The 17,528-nt window shown below is 42.2% G+C and overlaps 2 protein-coding genes across 9 annotated transcripts in view; one reads left to right on the forward strand and one right to left on the reverse strand.

Moving 5' to 3' along the window:
* MCM9 (minichromosome maintenance 9 homologous recombination repair factor) overlaps positions 1 to 17,528 on the forward strand; it is a 45,529-nt gene that overhangs the window by 17,838 nt on the left and 10,163 nt on the right. The window contains exons 7-9 of one of the 5 annotated variants that reach the window (XM_062632416.1): positions 13,930 to 14,104; positions 16,078 to 16,280; positions 17,262 to 17,465. In XM_062632416.1, coding sequence (XP_062488400.1) covers positions 13,930 to 14,104; positions 16,078 to 16,280; positions 17,262 to 17,465 — 582 coding nt within the window. The other 4 variants (XR_009967352.1, XM_062632417.1, XM_062632420.1 and 1 more) reach the window with 4 other exon arrangements.
* On the reverse strand, positions 1,607 to 11,682 carry ASF1A (anti-silencing function 1A histone chaperone). Of its 4 annotated transcripts, none has more exons than XM_062632423.1 (4): positions 11,214 to 11,682; positions 7,558 to 7,673; positions 3,067 to 3,243; positions 1,607 to 2,022 (listed from the first exon to the last, which is right to left on the reverse strand). In XM_062632423.1, exons 1-4 carry the CDS (start codon positions 11,320 to 11,322, stop codon positions 1,810 to 1,812), a joined length of 615 nt encoding a protein of 204 aa, XP_062488407.1. In that variant the 5' UTR covers positions 11,323 to 11,682; the 3' UTR covers positions 1,607 to 1,809. The 4 variants fall into 4 exon arrangements, with proteins under 4 accessions (XP_062488407.1, XP_062488409.1, XP_062488406.1 ...); XM_062632425.1 differs by lacking the exon at positions 11,214 to 11,682 and adding an exon at positions 10,739 to 10,876; XM_062632422.1 differs by lacking the exon at positions 11,214 to 11,682 and adding an exon at positions 10,193 to 10,586.

Raw genomic sequence — 17,528 nt, forward strand, 5'->3', positions numbered from 1 at the left:
ACAAGTAGAACAATAAAGTGCATGAAAAATCTCAAAAATGTCACTTTACACCTTAAAGTTGCAATATAACTGAAAATCAAAAGATCTTTCTTAAAAGTCCACATAATTTTAACCCTCAAGTGAAGCAACTGCTGTTTTGCTGGACCAGTTGTGTTGTTATACAGATATTGGAGTGTTAATATTTCTGAATTGCTAATCATCACTTTAAACAATTAGAGAGATTTGTAAGAGCACACATTAGAACTAAAGTTCCAAATATTAATGGGTTTCATTCAGTCAGCTACCATAGGTACTACTGGGTTTCCAAAGAAGAAACAAAACATGTGCAAGTACATGTATATTCAGATCAGGTCATTCCTTTCCAATTTAAAAAATATACATGTTAGAAATGAAGACAATTTCACTAATGACATGGAAAGACAGAAGTGCTAACTGCTTGGAATGTCTTCATTCCTATTACAGAAGGCAGAAAGGGCTCTGTTCACAGCTATACTGTTAGTCATATGACATCTCCCTCATTTTTTTAAGGGTCTGGAACCTCCAAGGGTTCACAGTTTGGGTGGTTACTAGTAACTAGCAGAACTATATTCCTGTATCTGACATGACAGATCACAATTTTAAATGCACAGTCACAGTAAATGCATGAGGCTAAGGAGGACTGGAATGAATAAATTCTTAGTGTCATAATTATGTCTGAAGTCTTTACAATTTACTGCTTAGCTCATTTTATCTTCAAGGATGCCTCAGGTACTAGGGTGTCTCTGCAAGAACTTCAGGGCAGGGAACGTAATCTAGAGTGTGTCATACCTGCCACAACAGAGTTTGCATTTTGATTTTTACCAATGCAAAGGATTGCCTTAGAGGGTAGAGAAAAAAACAGAAAAGCATTAAATTTCAGATGTTTCAAAAAAAAACAGAAAGCAAGCATCTAACTTCCTTATTACTGAAAAAAAAACTACAGGAATAAAGCACACCTGAAAATAAATTTACCAATCTGCAGTCACACACAATCTTACTTTTTTTTTTTTCATTTGTGCTACTCCTTTATGCTACTTCAATTTTCCAGTAATTGCTTGAACCCTTTCACCAAATGGTGTATGGTATTAGGGTGGCTGAAAAGGGTTCTTTCCTGAGATACTTCCCCAAATCCACGTGAAACACTGTCCTTAATGAACCACAGTTTGACTAAGCAGCAGCAGGATATATCCAAGATAGCAGATGGTAAATCTCAACTTGCATGCTTTAAGTAACAAGTATGTGCCTTGAAAGGAGAAGAAGCTTGCACCTAAAATTACACTGTGTGTCTGCTTTCACAGCAAAAGGACATTTTTGGATTTTTTTTAATGAGATACTTTTTTCTTTGAACTCCATCTAATGACAGTTTTGTTCTTAAGCTGCTATTAAACAGCACTTTATATTTGGCAAACTGTGTATCAGAGCTGAGGACATAGCATTATTCCTTCATTTTGCCTGAATGCTTTAACTTTCAGGGTTTTTTTAGCCTTTAACAGTGCTTACAAAGTAAAGGGGGAGGGGGGACAATATGTATACTTTAATCAGGTTTGGTTTAGACCACATAGAATAACACATTAGAGAAAAAAGGCAATTACTTAAAAATAGTTGTATTTATATTCCACAATTTGTTCAAATATTGTTTGTTTTTTTTTTTTAATATAAACTTTCTACAGGATGTTTTAAAACAAGTTCTTCACATTGCATGTCAACTATGTACTTATGGAATTTGAGGGAAATAGTTCTGGTTGTTTTTACAGTTTAACACATGTACAGTACCAAAATGATGGTGGTTAGTCACATGCAGTCCATATGAGATTCTAACATAACATTTAATGAATTTTCTGATGTTGACCACCCCTTTGATGCTGAAGGTAATGCATCTGTAGAAAGCAGTGACTGTAGATTTGGGTTACTGCTCTCTGCATCTTCCAGTTTTTCAGAGTTGTCTTCCCAATTAATGTGGAATCTTGTGACTCTGGGATTAGATGCCAAAATATTCCTTTGAAGCTGGGAGAGAAGAAAATATACGGATTACATAATGTGTACATCTTAAAGTGAAGTTCACATGTACACAGATTTTTTCCCTTTTACTCTCTCCATAGCCTTGTATGTGTAAAAAGAAAAGGTAATTCACGTAAACCTGAATCTACAGCTACTATCATTGGGTCAGAAACACACCACTTGTTCATTTACTCTAACATCCTACTCAGAAAAGTAACTGCTTTCTTGAGAAGATATTTTAACTGTTCAGTGAGTTCAAGGCTGTATGACAGCTCTGCAAGTAAAGTGCAACTGTTTGTTATTTTAGCCAGCTTTTAGTAAAGCAAGTTACCCCCACAAAGATTTTACAACCACAGTACTTCACAAAATTTCACATTGACTTTATGGTGCTTGCAATAATTGTACCAATTCCACCAACAGGCAGTCTTCATTTAGGATCAACAACCCCTCCTTATATGAGATTATCATACCATGCTTTATATTAACTAAGTGAATTTTAATTTGTCTACTAAAGTTTTAAAAGTAGAAGCATTACCTAGATTTAGAAGATATATATACTGTGGCAGTGGACATGCTTAGACATTAGTCACATTTTATTATCATGACTGGCCTTCCTTCTCCTTTGAAAAGATGTTGTATTTATGCAGCAAAAAGGAAAACACTTTCTCTTAATCTTTCACCATTTTCAAGATAATACATAGCTAACTGGAGGATGGTACCTTACCACCATTATGAAAGTTAAGATTGATCATAGGAAAAGTTTGCTTTGGTAGTAATGCCGATTTTGTTCTCCAAGGAAGCACACTCTCAGTAAATACTTCCCAATCACTTATGCAAACTAACAAGTCCAGCCAAGGCTTCAAGACAGTGGCAGCTGTTGTAGGTTTCAAGATGTTCTGCATGTCACCTGTAACTTGTTCCCCCAGCCTTTTCCATTATTTGATGCCTCATTTCATGCACTTTATGGGATCACTTGGGATTTGGCTTCATTTCTTAAAAACCTCTTTCTGTAAGCATACCTTTGTATTACTAGAACAAAACATGTCTTACCTTAGAAAAGTCTGGCTTCACTGGTGGGTTCTCTCTCAGTTCTGTTTCAGTATATTCATTGTTTACATAGTAGCCAACTCTAATAAATTCTTGACCTCGATAGGTGCATGTAATTAGCACAACTGTTACACCTACTGCATCTGCATCTGGAATAAGCCCTGGGTTAGGTGCATCCGCCTGGATGTGAAAGGGGAAGATGGATTAAAATAAAATTGATACCACATACCTATCTAGCAGGTGAATCTTAAGTATTTGTCTTAACAGTTGAGTAAGGACTGTATTCAAAATTATTCTTCAAGTTAACCAGACAATATACCTGCTCTCACAACATTAACCCTGAATTTAGGACACCATACCCTAGAGACAGAATTGCTTGGAATACAGTAAGTGTGCTGACATTTCTCATACATGATTACAGTTTTGATACAAATCTGCTTTTAAATACATCATCAGTTGAACTGTTGTTTGAGCAAGTGTATTAACTCACTGTTCTCCAGCCTGTCTTGTAATTTAGTAAAGTAAGATTATTATTTTTTTTGGTTGAATATGTCTGCTGCATGTGTTTTTAAAAAGACTAAAGCCTTCAAAATATAGAACGTAACTTATACTTCAGTAAGAAAAGCAGGAGCAGGCTATGATGAGGCTTGAGCTTTCTCAGAGAGTTCTAGGAAAGGAATAAACTACTCTCTCACCTCCTTCCACTTGCCTACATTTGTTAAAATATATGCAGTTAAATGCATCATCACAGAGATATCTGACATTTTCAGCCAAGATGCAATACTAATCAATAGACAACTTTTATAATCTTCCTCAGTTACTTAACCCATGGCTCGGCAGTTACTAATAATAAAAATTGCCTTGTAAACATGGCTCACAGTCCCTTAAAATCCTTCCAACTACACATTTTTGATAAAATGTGATGCCTCATTCTCCTACAGGATTTAAAGTAGCAGCAATCTAAGCACAAATGAAAGAGCTTCATGTTTACAATTTTACATGAAGCTATGAAACCAACAAAACACCTGTGTTGCAAGTACAAGCTGGTATTAACAATGTATGTTAGAGTGGTTTGAGTGTAACAAATCTTACCTAAGGAGAGAGGACAAATAGGATTGATTCCTGCTGCCCCTCTCATCCATAGTTTTCTGTAGTCTTTATATGCTCCAGCACTGTGAAACTGGGAAGCTAGTGGTCATGCAGCATTGCCTTCTGCTCGTTACTACTTCAATTCTAAGCCTCCAAACCAATCTAGCTTTTGATAAGAAGCTGTAGGCACTTTGCAGAATTAGATGACTCGGACCTCTTAGACTAGTGGAAGAAGCAACCAGGGAATCAGGTAGAACACAACTTCCTCCACCCCAAAGGGAAAGAAAGTGACCAAGTAGCTTTACCACTCACATAGGGGAGTAGAAAAGATGACCAAGGAACAAGGCAAATATAGAAGCTTGAAGAAATCACAAGAACTGCCAATCCACATTAAATCACTATTCTAGTTAAGTAGTCTTGTTCTAACAGTGCCCGGGACCATTTGATTACCTTAAATTCCACAGTGGGCAGTTACAGACTAATATATTGCAAGAGGATACTGTTCCATTTAACCCCCCCTGGAACTCAACTCACTCCCTAACAGCAACTGTAGTTCTTCCAGGTTCCTACTGGCATCAATTCTATGATACAGTAGTGAACCCAAGGAAATAAATACTCTGTTTTAATTCTGCTTAACTACCAAGTATTGTTTTGCTGAGTGGAAAAGACACTGAACACTGTTTGAAACTGTTTTCTCAAATTTTGAACTTCCTGCCTTCGACATCAAACTTCTTAATTGAATAGGGAACAAATGATCATACACAGGTGGGAGAAAAATAATATGACATTGATATGATAAAGCGGTAAGTCAGCAGCTGCAAACTTCTTGGTAGGCAAAAAGACAATAGATTAACTTTTGCATAAAAACCCTGTCTTAATGTCATTCTTATTCTAGAAATTACTTAGGAATTTTATGAAATCACTCAATATATTCATCTTGAATTCTCTTGCTTTTCCACAATACAATTATTCACATACCTGTTACTGCAGTGTAGGTAGCTAACATCATATCCCCACTTAAAGATAGTAAGTTACTTATATGTTTATATTCTCAAAGAGAAGTTTCTGTGAAAATCCTCAAGTGCACAAAGAGAAAGAATGAGGTTTCACTACTGATATATCTTGGTATTTAGAAACAGGAAGGCCAAGCTCTGGGCCTTTAATTGAACCTTTTTTTTAATATTTAAAAATATGATTGTTTTAAGTCTGAAAACACAATAATTTTCCATCTTTTCTGTATGTAAGGCTGACTTCCCAACCTGATACACAGCTTCTTTTCAAAAGAGATAGTTTTATTATCCCTGGGATTTTATCTGTGTGAAACTCCATTTTACTTGCCATTTCAGCCATTTTCCTATTTAGAAAAATATACCGTGTACATATTAGCTGGAAATTTTATACACCTCTGCAAGGGTCCTTTTCTTGTGCTATCCCTAGTGAGCACAATCTCTTTATATTATATGCCTCCTGCAGTTCTGTGCTTTGCCCCATTCTGCCTTCCCTTGCTAGCTCTCTCCATCTCCCAGGCTGCTTCAGTTTGGTGAATACAACAGCTTCAGTCATCAGCAAAGACTTATTGCATCCCTGTCTTGGTGGTCTCCTGTGTATATATTAGCAGAGTCCTACCCTCACCTAAAATCCACTGCTCTTGAAGTCTAGGATACTTCGACCAACAGTACTTCCATAAGAAATAAAAGGGATACTTTATGAATATAACACAGGAGTACTGACTCTTACAGGACTTACTCCAATCTAAGCAAAAAGTCCTCATGTCGACTCTCAATTTAGCTGTACTGTCATCTATAACAGGGATACAATTGATAAATCTATCCTACATGCCTTTTTAGGCACCTGCCTCCTGCTCCTTCCCATCACCATCAATGAGTCCTCGTAACTTTGAGAACAGTGCATCTTTTAAATTAGAAATGTTAACACCAGATGATTTTTCTGGATATAGTGCTACAAGATAGCCCTTCTGAGGGCAACAGAGGATCACCTATTTCCAACCAATTAATGCCATAAGATTTAGCAGCTTGATAATGGAAGAACTGTTAATAAATGATGCATTTGTTACACATCTCCTTCACTTGCAGTGTAGAAAAATTTGGCCCAGTGCCAAGCCCAAACAGAAGTGTTTCAAGACCAATTTGCGCGCATGTGGTTAATAAATGTAACCTCTAGCCTAATCCTGTTCCTTTAGCCTGTCCTCTAAGGAAAAAAAAAAACAACAAACCATTTCCTTGAATTTACAGGATTAATCAAGATGGCTCAAAAAACACTGATACTGTTTTAAAACTGTTACAGTAACTGAGAAATACGGAAGTGTATTCATTAGCAATTTTTAATGCTCATACTTCCTTCATGCATTTACCATTAGATAGTCAAGTGAATTTATAGCATTTAGTTAGTCGAGTGGTTCTTATACAATAGATCATACTCAAGTTTCAATCTTATTTTTCTGCTGATAGATTTTGCTCTCAGTTTACAATACTAGTATTTGATAAATAGAGAAAAAAAGTGAGCTAGATCATAATTTTGGTTAAAAAAAAAACAAAAAACCAAACAAACAACAAAAGACCCACTTCTTTAGAATTTAGGCAGGTCTATTTCAGTTCTTCCCCCCCCCCCCCCCACCCCGACTTAAAATGGAAACCAGAATAGGCCAGTAAGCCACCTTAGTACTGCTCTTTTCCTGTTCTCCTTCCTCCTTCCCTTCATTATTTCTTCTTAGTAATTTTTAGCTTTAACAGCAGTATTTCACAGGACTGTCATATGCTCCAGTTTGTTGGACAGTCTTGATCTACACACTTGTATCCCAAATGCCTGCTACCTACTGTTGGCATTCTGTTTTATCTTACAAATTGCTGTATTTTTATGTAATTTAGCACTTTTAGCCAAATATAATGGTTGAACATTTACTCCACCAAACAGGAATGAACTCTTTACTGTTCTAGTTGAGTTTTAAAATTAGTTTGTTGGCCTGATCTTCTAAAGGTGTTGTCTACCTTAACATAGTGCTCCTCGTTGTCTCAAAACTGCCACCAGCTGCAGTAGAGTTAAGCCTGATGGTGCTGGTGTAAAACAGGCTAACAAGTACTCTTGATTACAGACTGATCTAGAATACATTTATAAACCAGACTGGCCAAAGTTACCAGTAGCTACAGGAACACTACTTATACCACTGTCTCCAATTATTGATGCCACAAGTGAAAGTATTACCATGGAAATACCAGGAGCAAGAAATAGCAGCTCATGAACAGATCTTAAAGGAACATGTATCATACCTGAAGAGCTGACTGAAATACTCTTCTAGCTTACCCTTATTTTTCAAGTGCCTCTTAGTTTGATAGTCATCTTTAAACAAATTAACACAACCATTTTAGGAAAGAGTTAAACTAAACTTACCTGAAATACAAACATGTGTCTGCCTGCAGGAACAGGTCCTACTAAAACAGAGTCTAACACCTGGTCATACTCTTCACTTTCAGCTGAACCCACATAAATTATTTTCCATTCCAAATCTAGAACAAAACAAACAAAACCAAAAGCTACCATTATTTATCATTACAGTCAAGGGTACTCCATTCTTCCCTGTCTACAGTGTTGCATAACCTAAAATCAATTCTTTGACAATAGGCCTAACATAACAAGGACCTGTCTTCACTGGGGAAATTTATCAGTGCCTGCCCCATTCCTCATGGACCATCCCACCATCTCTCAGCAGGCAGGCAGTACTGCAGGAATCCCTCCATTTTCATAGGTTAATTTTCAAGAGGACAGGGCCCATTTACTTGTTGGAAGCTGTGTTCAGCATCTTCTCAAAGTCTGACAGAATGGCTGCAATACAGCAATGATGCCTCTATACGCCTGTAACACACTGCACACCTTGAATACCAACTCACCTCCCCAAAAGAAATTCTCACCTTCCATGTATACACCTCACAGCTTAAGGTAGTAAACAGAATAAGAAAACTCACTGTGCAAGCACCAGGCATACTAAGTGTGTGCCTCCATTCCTTCATATGTAACCTGCATAACCTGAGAAGTACGTAAAATTGTGATAGCATGATTAGATCATATTCTCAAAGATATTGGTGCTTGGATTTTATTCACATCCTGAAATAGATCTACAGGAAAGAAAAAAAAGTAGCATTTTGCTTCTTAAAATAATGCATCAAAATCAAACATTTCTTATAATTCAGAGGTTTTTTTGTAACTCACCCTCTCCACCACAGGTGTTTGAAAGCTGAAACTACAAATGCTGAAACTACAAAAGCTGGGCCAGCTTTTCCCTTTCACTTTTTGATTAAAAATCACATGTATAACTACACAAAGAAATCTAATCTTAAATACAGATTTTTGTGTTTTGGGTTTTTTTAAACCAGAGGAAGGGAAGATCACCATTACAGAAAACTATAACTTTCTTTTTTAATTGCTGTTTAAAAACTGTGTCTTAAATAACTTACATAGTATATTCCCCCCCCCCCCTTTATGAACAATGCCTCAATTGTCTATGCAAAAGCACAAACCTGGACCTTATTACATCTACTTTATTACTATGCTCTGCAAAATCCAAAAGTCTGCATTATGGTTTCTTGACACAGAAATGGAACTTAAGCATAGAAAAAAAAAATGCGCTTTAACAGAACTTGAATTCTTCTTGCTTATCATGTTTATCATCAATGCAGGTTTGGGGGTTTAAGGAATGTAATTAACAGGGCTTGGGAAGAAATCTTACTCCTTTATACAACACAGTGAAATTGGTCAGGTACTGTATTGGAGGTTTTATTTACCTTTTAAGCATGCAGTACTAGCTACTGCAAGTACTGCAGGCCACTCCCCCAGGACAATTAAGGACCTCTTTTGTCAGCATCTTCGAGTAAGTTAGTACTTACAAGAAGAAAGACTGTTTAAGATTATCACACCATCCTGTGCCATTAATCTAGAACAGTGTAAAGTTCATTATAAACCAGTAGTATTTAGTACTAAAAATGGACTTTCTAAAAATAAGTTTTAAATCATACATTTAATGTTGTTTAAGTACCTTGATACTGAACAACAACTTTAAAAAAAAAAAAAACACAATATGGCTGGAGTTCAGTAATTTGGGGTCAGTGGTGTACAGGACTGGCTGAAAAGAAAACAGCACAGTAAACAAATGAAGGCTAAGGCAATGACAGCAATTTTTTCATGGAGTATACACAGGCAATGTTTAACCTTATTTTTAAATGTGAAAGATAGCAGTGCTCGTCCTGAATTTATCCTGTAGTCTAACCTGCTTTTAGGTGGGGGCAGGAAACTGAAAATTTTGCATTAGACCATCTAGAATTCTTGTCATCCCGACTGTCCCAGATTAACCCTAACATAAATCCAGAGAGTGAGAGGCACGGCACATACAGGTGTGCACAACTAGAAAGAAAGGCATAACGCCTTGTGCGGAGCCTATGTGACAGGCTCTGTCGCCTCGCACAGCGGTTGCCATCGAGGGGTCTGATACGGTATCCCAGATGAGTCCAGACTGACTAGAGATCCAGTCAGCTACCTGGAGATGGGCACGAAGCACATCCTGGTACAGATAGCTCCGACTAACGTCTCGGCCGGTTGTAAAGGGGCATGAGACTAGCGGCAGAAGCCTAGAGGAAATCCCAGGCTCAGACGGGACTTCCTATGAAGTTCCCGCCAGCGCTACTGTCCCTCCCAAGGGCGATGGAATAGAGCAAGCCAAGACGTTCCACCGAGCGCGCTGTCACAGGCCGCCGGCACCCACAACTGTAAACTGCTACAGAGACAGGCAGGGTGAAGCAAGTTTAACCACAACGCCAGACAGCCTGCCAGGTGTTACCACTCGCCAACTCCGGTTTTCTGTTTGCCTCCCCTCGCCCCTCAGGCCGCTGGGGCTGCCCGGCGAGCAGGCGGCGCTGGTCTCCGCCGGGGACCAGGCAGCTTCCCTCTTCCGCTCGCAAGCAGCCCCAGCAGTGCGGCCTCGGCTACCAGGAGCTCCCCACTTGCCCTTCCGGGCCGCCGCCGCCACCTTCCTCACCCCGAGCCGGGGCGTTCAAAATTCCCGCCCGAGGGGCGACGCGCGGCCTCTCGGGGCGACTCTCGCGGAGAGCCGCGGCGCGGCCTACCGGCGGCCCGGAGGCGGCGCTGCCGAGCGCCGCCGAGACGAAGGCGGTTCGCGGCCCGCCCGGCTGAGGGGAAGGCGGGAGGAAGCCCGCCGGCGGCGTGGCGCGCCCCTCAACAGGGAGCAGGGCCGGCACCCCGGACACCGGAGGGGGGTCGCCGGGGGGCGGCGCCGCCGGGGCCACCCCCCTCCTCCGGCGGCTGCCAGTAACTTTCGAGTGACTTCCAAAAATAGTGGCTGGCGGCCGACCCCCTCCCCCACCGGCAGGGCTCCCGCAGCCAACGTGCCGTGCCATACAGTACCGCGCTGTGCCACCGGTCCCCCGCACCTACCGCGCCGCACCCCGCCTCGGCAGGCAGCTGCCGGCACCCGGGGGCGAGCCCGGCCGCCCACACCTCCTCACAGCCGTAAAAAAAAAATTAAAATAATTAAGTATTAAAATGGAGAGTGAGTCAAACGAACCGCTGTCCGCGGAGCGTCTTCCGCGCTTTGAGTAGCGTAGGGGCGCCGGCCGCGGAGCAGCCCCTCTCCCCGCGGGTGCGGGGACGCGCGGCGGCCGAGCCCGGTTAACCCTCTCCCTGTCGCGCTCCCCCCCCCCCACGCACACACAAAGCTGGCAACATGGCTACCACCACTCAAACAAGTTCCTCGCAACTTGAGGCTCGGCTCGCCGATGGCGCGGCGGGGAGAGGAGAGACGGCCCAGAGTCGGCGGCTAGGGCGGGCGAACGCCGCCAACTTTCCCCGCCGGGCTCGGCGAGAGCGGTTTTCCGGCGGCGGCTCGGGCGAGCCCATCCATCCCTTCGCCTCGGCACGGCGATGCGGCGAAGGAGAAACTGGTAAATTGTAGAAGCAGGCCTGAGCAAAGTTTAAGCCTTAAAACCCCTGAAACGCAGAGCCCGGGGTTACAAAATCCGTATCGGGAAAAACGTACTCACCTTCAGACAGGTCCTCTATGCACTCAAATGTGATTTCGAATTGGAAAGGATTGTAGAAAGGAGATGGATTATCCAACACCACTACATTGTTCACCTGAACCTTTGCCATATTTTGAAAAAACACAAACAATAGGAAGAGCGTGCTAACGCAGCACAATAAAGTCCAGTGTGTTGGGCTTTTGCGACGCACAACCCCCCGCGCCGCTGCCCGAGCGAGGCTGCAAAGCTGCGACTTGTAGAAACTTTTCTTTTCCCCCTTTTATTTACACCGGGAGCACTCCACACTGTTTGCAGCTTTCCTATTTCACTAAACTACAGCCCATTCTGCCCTGCTCGCCGCCAGCGCCCGCCCGGATTGGCCGCACGCCGGCCTAGGGCCCTCCTCCCCGAGCGCGGCCGACGAGCGGCAGCAAGATGGGCCTCGCCGCTCCCGCTCCGACCGCGCCTCCTCGCGGCGGCGCCCCCGCCCGGCGCGAGGCGGAAACGGCCTCACAACGGCCGCGCCGGGCGGGCGGGGCTGTGCCAGGGCGGCCGAGCCCAGGCAGGCGGAGCCGGGGCGGGCGGGACTGGCGCCGCGGCCTTAGACTCTCCGCGGTTTTGGGAGCTGCGCCGTGTTCTGTGGGGTTGTCGCGAAGGGTGGTGTTTCTTTAAGACTTTTATTCCACGCCCCCCCCCCTTTTTTTTTTCGCTTTTCCCGTTTTCTGTTCCCAGAGGTGGCCCAGGTTTCACGCTGGGTCAGAGTGTTGAAGGGGCTCTGGGCTCTCCAGGGATGTTCATCTCACAAGAGCCCAACCCCTCAGGGGAGCTGCACTGTCCTGGTCAGCACCATGGCACCCAGCACTTGTCTGAAGGCAGTGTACCCAGAGGCAGTGTAACAGCACTTTGCTCGCTGGGGTGTACCCCAAATAAAGAAGGGTCTGCTAGTGGGGTGCCCTGGCTCCCTGCATGGGCCACAGTTCTGCTATGAATGCACCTTGCTGCTGCTCCAGAGGCCACCCACAGAGGGGCTGTGTAGGGACCAAAGTGTGTCTTTTACACAGCTGTGCTGTCAAGAAGCCATTGCATTCCTGTATTTGCAAAGAAAGGCTTAAATAGCTTAATAAACCACGAAAGAACACATATCCCTGTGCAGCAGGAGGCCCAGTGGGAAGACCACCCTGTGCAGCAGCATGAGGGCCATAGAGGAGGCCATCTTGTGTGGCAGCAGGAGGCCCTTGGAAGAGGCCATCTTGTGGCTGCCATGCATAAGGGATAGGGAGGAGTGGCAGCACTGTATAGCACCGGTTTTCATTCCTCATGTTTCTGTAGCGAAAGAGCAGAAGGTGCTCGGTACTCATGGGGTGTGGGTTGTGTACCGTCACCACAAGAGAAGATTCTGTGTGGAAATAAACACACAGCTAGGCACCAGTACTGGCTGCAGGGAACCCTTGACTGTAGTGGAATATGCACTGCAGAAAGGCATGTAGGAGCCGTCTTTCCACCTGCGTGGGAAGGCAGAGCCCTGCTGGTGGGAGCAGAATGCTGCCAGCTCTGCAGCAAGTGAGAGCGCAGGGCTGAGGCACAGGGGCCTTTGGCCTTCAGCAAATCCCATGCAAGGTTTGGAAAGGTGATGACGCTTTTGGTTATTTACAGAGAAATGTCATTGTCAGACACTTGCCTGATCTCTTGCTTGCTATGCTTTTTAACAGCATTCTCCACATCTGGCACAAGGCTAGAGGTTATTTTTCATTTTTATTATTATGTCATATGACTGACTGCCCAAGCTGTTCAGTGCAGAGGCCAGGAAGCCAAGAAAGATTGGATAGAGTGGAGTAGATTCCTCACGGCAATCTAAAGTACGTGTTGTGTTATCAGGAAGCATGTATTTCAAATAACTTTTTGCTGGCCATTTATGAACAAGTGGCTACTCTGGTGGGCTGCACAGTGATGAAAAGGCTTCTGCAGACTGTCCTCCCCAAAACGAACAAAGCTGGCTGGTGGGGGGAGTATTCTTGGGCAGGTTTTACTGTAGCATTCAAGGAGATTTTTGGCTGGTTGCAGCTTGTCAACTACTAGGATATTTTCATCTGAACACTGGAGTGGAAAAGAAGGGCTAAAGATAGAGAAGAAGCTGGGAAATAGGAAATAAGTTTGAAAGGATATGCACATCCTTAATAATGAGTGGCCATTCTCATAGTTGTGCAAAGTTTTTGAGCTGCCATGCTCCCAGAGTTGTGTATCATGTGTAGATTTACTGGGATTAAAAGTGAGAATTTGTCTTGCACTTCCTGGGGCCAGGTGTTAAAAGACACTCAAAATATTTTATTCCCCCCCCTTTGTTTTGCAACTCCAAAATTTTGGTCTGTTTTAGTAGTTGGTGGGGAGGAGTTGCTAAATGTCATTTGCCCTAATTTTCAGTTGTATCTGGTAGGTTTAGTCTTCTTACCCTAATCTCTTTTGCTCAATTAGCAAAGTCCTAAAACAAGTCACTATCGAGCATGGGAAGCTTAACAGAGTCTGCTCCACAGGTCCAGGCTAACCTGCCAGACACCAGTGGGATTTCTTACCAATACATGTAAAGTGAGTTACATGGCAGAGGTGTGTGGTGGAGTTAACCTGCTGTTTTGACATCTGTCCATGGCACAAGCCAGTGGACTGGGTCCTGGGTCCCTTTCTTTCAATCAAGAGCATTCCTGCATGTTAAGGAAAAGACTGACTGAAGTAATTGATTCTTCAGGTCTGACAGTGACTGCTGTGAAGGACTTTGGGGAGTGGAACTTGGAAGCTGGAGCACTGGTACTTGCAGATGGAGGCCTTTGTTGCATTGATGAGTTCAGTAGTATCAAAGAACATGACAGAACCAGTATCCATGAAGCAATGGAGCAACAAACCATCAGTGTTGCAAAGGCAGGGTAAGTCGGATGTTAACATGTGATAAAAATGTAAGATGTTTCTCTTGTATTTACAAGTTGGAGGGAGGTTTGTCATGCTGATTAAATATATCTGTTTTCTTTGCTGTACTTAATAGTTTTGTTCTTAGCAGTATTATTAAACTAGATGAGTCAACATTTCAAAGAACACTAGACCAGAGACTGCAAGTGATCAGAATGAATACATACCCATTTCACTGTTCGGTTTTCAACCTACCACTGTAGGCCAGGGCACGTTCCTAAGAAGGCTTGGTGTTCTTTTTGTTGTCCTTTGCTGAAAGTGCTCATAATAATCATATGTGAAATGAGGAATTCTGTGGATTTCTTATTGCAACTTGGGAAGTAGGACTTAATTTCTCTAAAATCCAGAATATTGCATGGTAACAAAAGTAGACCAACAGATTTCCAGGCTGGTGAATTTTCTGTGTTGCGCATGACATAAACTCCTGCTTACTTAAGTTCTTTGCTTTCTTTTTCAAAGTAGTGTGTGTTCAAGTCTGCTGTTTCCTTCCCTGCCACTTTGATTTCATATCTTACTCTGTCAATCATACACAGCTCTTGTCCAGGTCCATATCGTTTCCTGGCTAGTATTTCTGGAATTGCTGCTCAAACAGCATCATCCTTTCCATATTCCACCTTGTCACCTTTAACTCAGTTCTTACTCCAATCACATCTTCTTGGTTTCTGTAACTGATCATGTCCTTCCTCTATTCTGAGCATGTCCAGTGGAGTTCTCTTTACCCTCTTTGACAGACAGCAGACAAGTCATGTATCACTCACCTTAGTGATTATTAGCCCAGTAATGCAGCTGGGGGTAAATACTTGGAATCAGCACGGTCCTATCTACTTAATAAGACAAGGATGTATTTTAGCTGTGTTCTTTGTTGCAGTTGGCTTGGTTTTATAGACCTCAAAGCACAGTTTGCTAACTTGCACATGTAGCCTCAGTTGCTCACTTTTAAGGACTACATGTGTTGAGGATTTTTTTAGTAGTAACTTTGCACAGACAGGTTAAGCACTTTGTTGATTTAGGTCTTATTTTGATGCATAGGAGATAAGACAAGGTTGTATTTTTTTCCCCACTGTTTAATAGAAGATCTGTAGTCCTTCCTCTCAGTTATAGAAGAATATAGGATGTGAGGGAGGAGTTACTCAGGAGCTGACTAGAAATAGCTCAGTGGCAAACCAAAGTTAGAATACCTCTGCTGCTGCCTTAACCAAAAAGATTACATTTGGACTACTAGAATAAAAATAACCTCTCCCTACATCTAGAAACACATTCCAGGATAGCATGGTTAAGAGGAAAATGGCTGTTTCCCTGGAGGAACAGTTGATATGGCTGCCATCATCCGGTTTGGTTCATACTCATAACATACAGGAATCATATTACACTTTATTTTGCTTTCTTAAAATATACGTCAAGGTAAAACGTTGCTTTCCAGCACTAAAATGCGTTTCTATACTGTATAAATAAGCAAAGTAATACTTATTTCTGAAAAGTTATGTTAGATTTTACTGTTTAAGGACCAGAGAAGTTGTGAATGCTCCATCCCTGGCGGTGTTCAAGGCCAGGTTGGACAGAGCCATGGGTGACATGTTTTAGTGTGAGGTGTCCCTGCCCATGGCAAGGGGCGCGGAACTAGATGATGTTAAGGTCTTTTCCAACCCTAACTAGTCTATGATTCCATGATAGCTGTGTATAAAGATTACTCATGGAAATATTGCCTAGTTACTTTTGGCATCCTGATAATTGTCTTTCTGTATAGTTTCTATTCTCTGAGGAATGCTGTATATGTTATATATTAATACAATAATTGTGTATATTGTTTAGCTCTTATGATCTTTAAGGTAAGATGTGCTCTTTATAACATAAAAATGTGATCCTTTTTAACACTTTAGAATCATTCTCCTACCCAATTTAATTCAGCCATAACGTTCATCATACTTTCCTCTAGCTTGGTCTGCAAGCTTAATACAAGGACAACTATCCTGGCAGCAACAAACCCAAAAGGCCATTATGACTCTAATGAGACTGTCTCTGTCAACATAGCTCTTGGCAGTCCCCTGTTGAGCAGATTTGACCTGGTCTTAGTATTGTTAGATACAAAGAACGAGGAATGGGACCGCATCGTTTCGTCCTTCATTTTGCAGAATAAAGGTAAAAGTAGTTGGGGGAGTGGAGTGTTTGGGGGGGGGGGGGGTATGCTTTTTTTTTTTTTTATAACTGTCCCCATTTTTCAGTTTAGTTGGTTGTTCTTGAGTCTTTCATACTAATCAGTGCCTAACATTTTTGCTATGCTAGTTGCCTGTGGTATGGTTGTTTTTCAAGTAGGAATAAGGTAGATACCACTAATTAATTAACAGCAGTAAACTTAGAACACTTTATGATCATTTACAAGAGATTTTGGCCTGGACTGCTCAGTAAGTAGATAGTTTCCATCTTGCACTTTTACATTGCTTCATGTGCAGATCCTACACACCATGCAATTGTACAAACTGTTAATAGGAAACTTAATTCAGACAGAACAAATCTGAGCTGCATGTGCTTCAGGGCTCAAAGAATGAACAGTAGTGTTCCTTATATGGAGCTCAGTGCTTTGGAATTAAGGAAGGCAGTGTGATACAATTTTAACCAGCTCCTTCTCCGTCCACTTCAGCAACATGGCCTTGATCTGTGTTTGGCAAGAAGTGATTAGAGGAAACTTCTTCAGCTAGCTTCCTTTGCTTCCCAAATGTTTCCCTACAAAAATGTTCAGAATATGGCAGGTAGCTTTTGGCTCCTACAAAGTAGAACACCCAGAGGAGATACATGCATTCAGTGTAGCATTTTAACATTTTAAGGAATGCTGGAGCACTTGGTATTGATTGTACCATCTGGTGGGCAGTAAGTCTGACAGCAGTTCTGTTGAAATTACTGGAGGCTTTACTGTAGATTTTGATAGGAGAGGAATTGGATGCTGTGTAAAATTCCACACTGGAATTTGACCAAGTCCTTGAAGGCAAGTGTACAGACAACTCAGTATGCCCCAGAAATACGGTAATGCGTCTTTTATAGTCACCTGTCCATTTAACATGAATTCTTAGGAAAAAGCTTAATGTCTATTGTTACAGAATTAATGACTAGACAGTTGTAACACAGGTTGCCCAAGCAAATCCGAAAAGCTCTGGAGCATGGAAAAGATGAAAACCTATTTCTGCCTTATCAAAAATATACAGCCAAAATTGTCTGGTGAGAGCAACCTGATCCTTGTACGCTACTATCAAATGCAGCGTCAGAGTGACTGCAGAAATGCTGCCCGAACTACCATTCGCTTACTAGAGAGTTTGATCCGCCTTGCAGAAGGTAAAGTGGTGGCAGTTTTATTTTTAGGCAAACAATTAACCTTCATAAAATGAATAGATGTGG

Source organism: Pezoporus occidentalis, unplaced genomic scaffold (assembly GCF_034315485.1).
Source record: "Pezoporus occidentalis ecotype Australia unplaced genomic scaffold, CSIRO_AGI_Poc_V1 ctg39, whole genome shotgun sequence".
NCBI classification, from domain to species: domain Eukaryota; kingdom Metazoa; phylum Chordata; class Aves; order Psittaciformes; family Psittacidae; genus Pezoporus; species Pezoporus occidentalis.